Source organism: Manihot esculenta, chromosome 10 (genome assembly GCF_001659605.2).
Source record: "Manihot esculenta cultivar AM560-2 chromosome 10, M.esculenta_v8, whole genome shotgun sequence".
NCBI classification, from domain to species: Eukaryota; Viridiplantae; Streptophyta; class Magnoliopsida; order Malpighiales; family Euphorbiaceae; genus Manihot; species Manihot esculenta.
Window position 1 is genome coordinate 26,352,773 of NC_035170.2, and position 2,881 is coordinate 26,355,653.

At 26.8% G+C, this 2,881-nt stretch overlaps 1 protein-coding gene across 1 annotated transcript; it reads left to right on the forward strand.

Annotated features, from left to right (window-relative positions):
* The first annotated feature begins 601 nt into the window (after window positions 1-601).
* Window positions 602-1,654, forward strand: LOC110625065 (probable glutathione S-transferase). Its single transcript, XM_021770573.2, has 2 exons — window positions 602-962; window positions 1,152-1,654. Exons 1-2 carry the CDS (start codon window positions 651-653, stop codon window positions 1,515-1,517), a joined length of 678 nt encoding a protein of 225 aa, XP_021626265.1. The 5' UTR covers window positions 602-650; the 3' UTR covers window positions 1,518-1,654.
* Window positions 1,655-2,881: the final 1,227 nt, after the last annotated feature.

The following is a 2,881-nucleotide window of genomic DNA, read 5'->3' on the forward strand; positions in this document are numbered from 1 at the left end:
GGATAAATTTAAGCATTAGTTTAAATTTAATTAATTCCTAATTTAAAAATATAATTATATAATTCCTTTTAATTTTTAAATTTTAAATGATTTAGTTTTATAACGATAATTTCACTGTTTAATTCAAACATAAATCAACTAAAATGATATAATTTAGAAATTATATTTAATTTTAAAATAAAATAATTTAATTTTCAATTTTAATAATTTTAGTCTGATGGATTTAATTTATATTTAGGCAAAAAACTTCAATCAAACCAAATTTAGAGAATTCATGAGGAAAAATTGAAGTTCAATTAAATAAATTTTATAAAATTAATTTAAAATTAAATATAATTTGAATCAAATTTAATTTAATCAAAATAATTTGGTTCGATTTTTTTAATAAAATAGTTTAATTTAATTTTTATGTTTAAAAAGTTTAATTATTTTGATTTTATCAACGGATGCAAAGGCCTTCTAGCACATCACGAGCTGACATGTCATATTTATAAAATAGTCCTCCACTTTACACTTTTCGAGGATTTAACTCAAATTTTGAGCTTCAATTTACATTTTAGTCCTCTGGGCAGACTCTCTTCTATTTATATGAGTGGGGTGTTGTCTAATAACTAAAGCTGGAGTCTGCAAATAGGAAAAAGAAAGAGAAAATGGCAGAAGAAGTGAAGCTATTCAGGAATTGGTCAAGTCCATATCCACTGAGAGTGGTGTGGGCGCTAAAACTGAAGGGCATTGAGTATGAAGAAGTGTTTGAAGATCTTTCAAACAAGAGCTCTTTGCTTCTCAAGTATAATCCAGTTTACAAAAAGATCCCTGTACTTGTTCATAATGGCAAACCCATCTGTGAATCTCTTCTCATTCTTGAATACCTGGAAGAGACTTTCAAACAGTATCCACTGCTTCCACAAAATCCTCACCAGCGAGCCACGGCTCGCTTCTGGGCTAACTTCGCCGATGAAAAGGTAACCTTGTTCATGTTCTTTTTGCCGATTAATTACTTCCCAAATTATAAAGCAAATTTGAGGAATTTTCAATTATTTATTTATTATTTCAATTCTCTTTTTTTTTATAATTTGATCAGTAAATTTTATTATTATTTTTTATTTCTATTACCGTGAATAATTTTTTTTGGGTGATTTTCTTGAATATAGATATTACAAGCAATGAGATTTGATGTTCTTTCAAAGCAAGGAAGAGAACAAGAAGAAGCAATAGTTTCAATCAAAGAGAAGTTGAAATATTTAGAAGAAGAGCTAAAGGGCAAGAAATTCTTTGGAGGAGAAAGCATTGGACTAGTGGATCTAGCTTTGGGTTGGATTGCTTATTACCTCAATATAATTGAGGAGATTATTGGTGTGAAATTGGTAGACCAAGAAAAATTCCCACTGTTAATGGCATGGATCCAACAATTCTCAAATATCCCAATAATCCATGAGAATTGGCCTCCAAGAGACAAGCTCCTTGATAGATACTCTGGTTTTCGTAAGGCTGCCCTTGGGGAAGACACACCAAAATGAAAATTTCTATGGAGTTGTATTAGTTTTGGGCTTTTTTTTTCAAGAATAAAAACGTGGCAATGTTCGTTTATTGTAATGGATTGTGATAGGATTTAAGATTTTTTTAATAAAAGTATAAAAAATATTTTATGATTTTATTAATTTTTTATTTCAGAATTTATAATTCAATTATATTAAAATAGTATTATGTTGTTATTTCTAATTTGATCTTGCTATTTTAAAATATGACTATAATTAATTACTGTAATTTAAAATTATAATTATTTAATTTTTTTAATTTTGAGATTTTAATTATTTAATTTCCAATCTTCTCAAGAGAGACAAAAATATTAATACATTTAAAGAAAAAAAAATGTATTTTTAAAAAATAAAAATTAAATAATATTTTTTTTATGAAAAACTAATATATGAATATGCATGGGCCTAATTTTAGGTGGGCCGTCAGCCATCTTCACTCGACTAGTATCTTATGCGAAACAAATTTTAAAATACTGTATGATATTTGTCATTGTTTTCGATGTTCTTTAATATTGAGCGAGAGAGAGAGAATGACAGGGAAAAAGAGGAGCAAGGAGAAAAATTGGGGTTAGACAAAAAAGACAGCAACCAATGAATATAACTTCTTTCTTGATTGAGTTTGTTGATGGTTTTGTTTTGTTTTGTTTTCCTTTTTGTTTTGATTTTTTCTTATATCGTTTTGATTTTTCTTGCTTTTTTCTTAGATTGTTTTGATTTTTCTTGCTTTGGAACAAGAACGATAATTCATCGATTTTAATTTTTTTTCTCATAATTGTCTATATTTATTTTTTTATTTTTTTTTTATTTTGTAATTTCGACGGTCTGAATTATCTATTGTACTCGAATTTCATTATTATAGAAAAATATCATTATTATGATATTGATATTTTAGAATTGTTCCACTACGTTTGGAGAATCACGCTCTTATTGATCTATGTTGATATTAAAATCTATTTTTAATAAGTACTGTTTTAGATTTGTGTTCATATGGAGCTTTCAGTTGGATATACATAATTTTTTTTCTTTACGTACTTGTCTTTTCATTGTTATTTTTAATTTTATTATCCCTGTATTTGACTAATTTTTCATTTTGGTTGGTGATGATGATGGTGGGTTTCGATTTCTCCTATGACGATGACAATTGAGATTTCTCTCTTTATACATTGTATTGGGTTCTGCAGCCGAATTGAGTGGGTTTTAGCAGGGTGGGCACTTATTAATTCAACTGAAAAAAAATAACCGAATCGAATTAATTTTAAAATTTAATTTAATTTTTTATTTAATTTGGTTCGGTTTAATTTTTAATTTTAAAAATTTCAGTTATTTTGGTTCAGTTCGATTTTAAT

Excerpts from the sequence above, each read along its gene's own strand:
- LOC110625065 (XM_021770573.2), top strand. The coding sequence starts at position 651 with ATGGCAGAAGAAGTGAAGCTATTCAGGAATTGGTCAAGTCCATATCCA. Across the intron at positions 963-1,151 it reads CTAACTTCGCCGATGAAAAG|ATATTACAAGCAATGAGATT; the intron begins GTAACCTTGTTC and ends TCTTGAATATAG.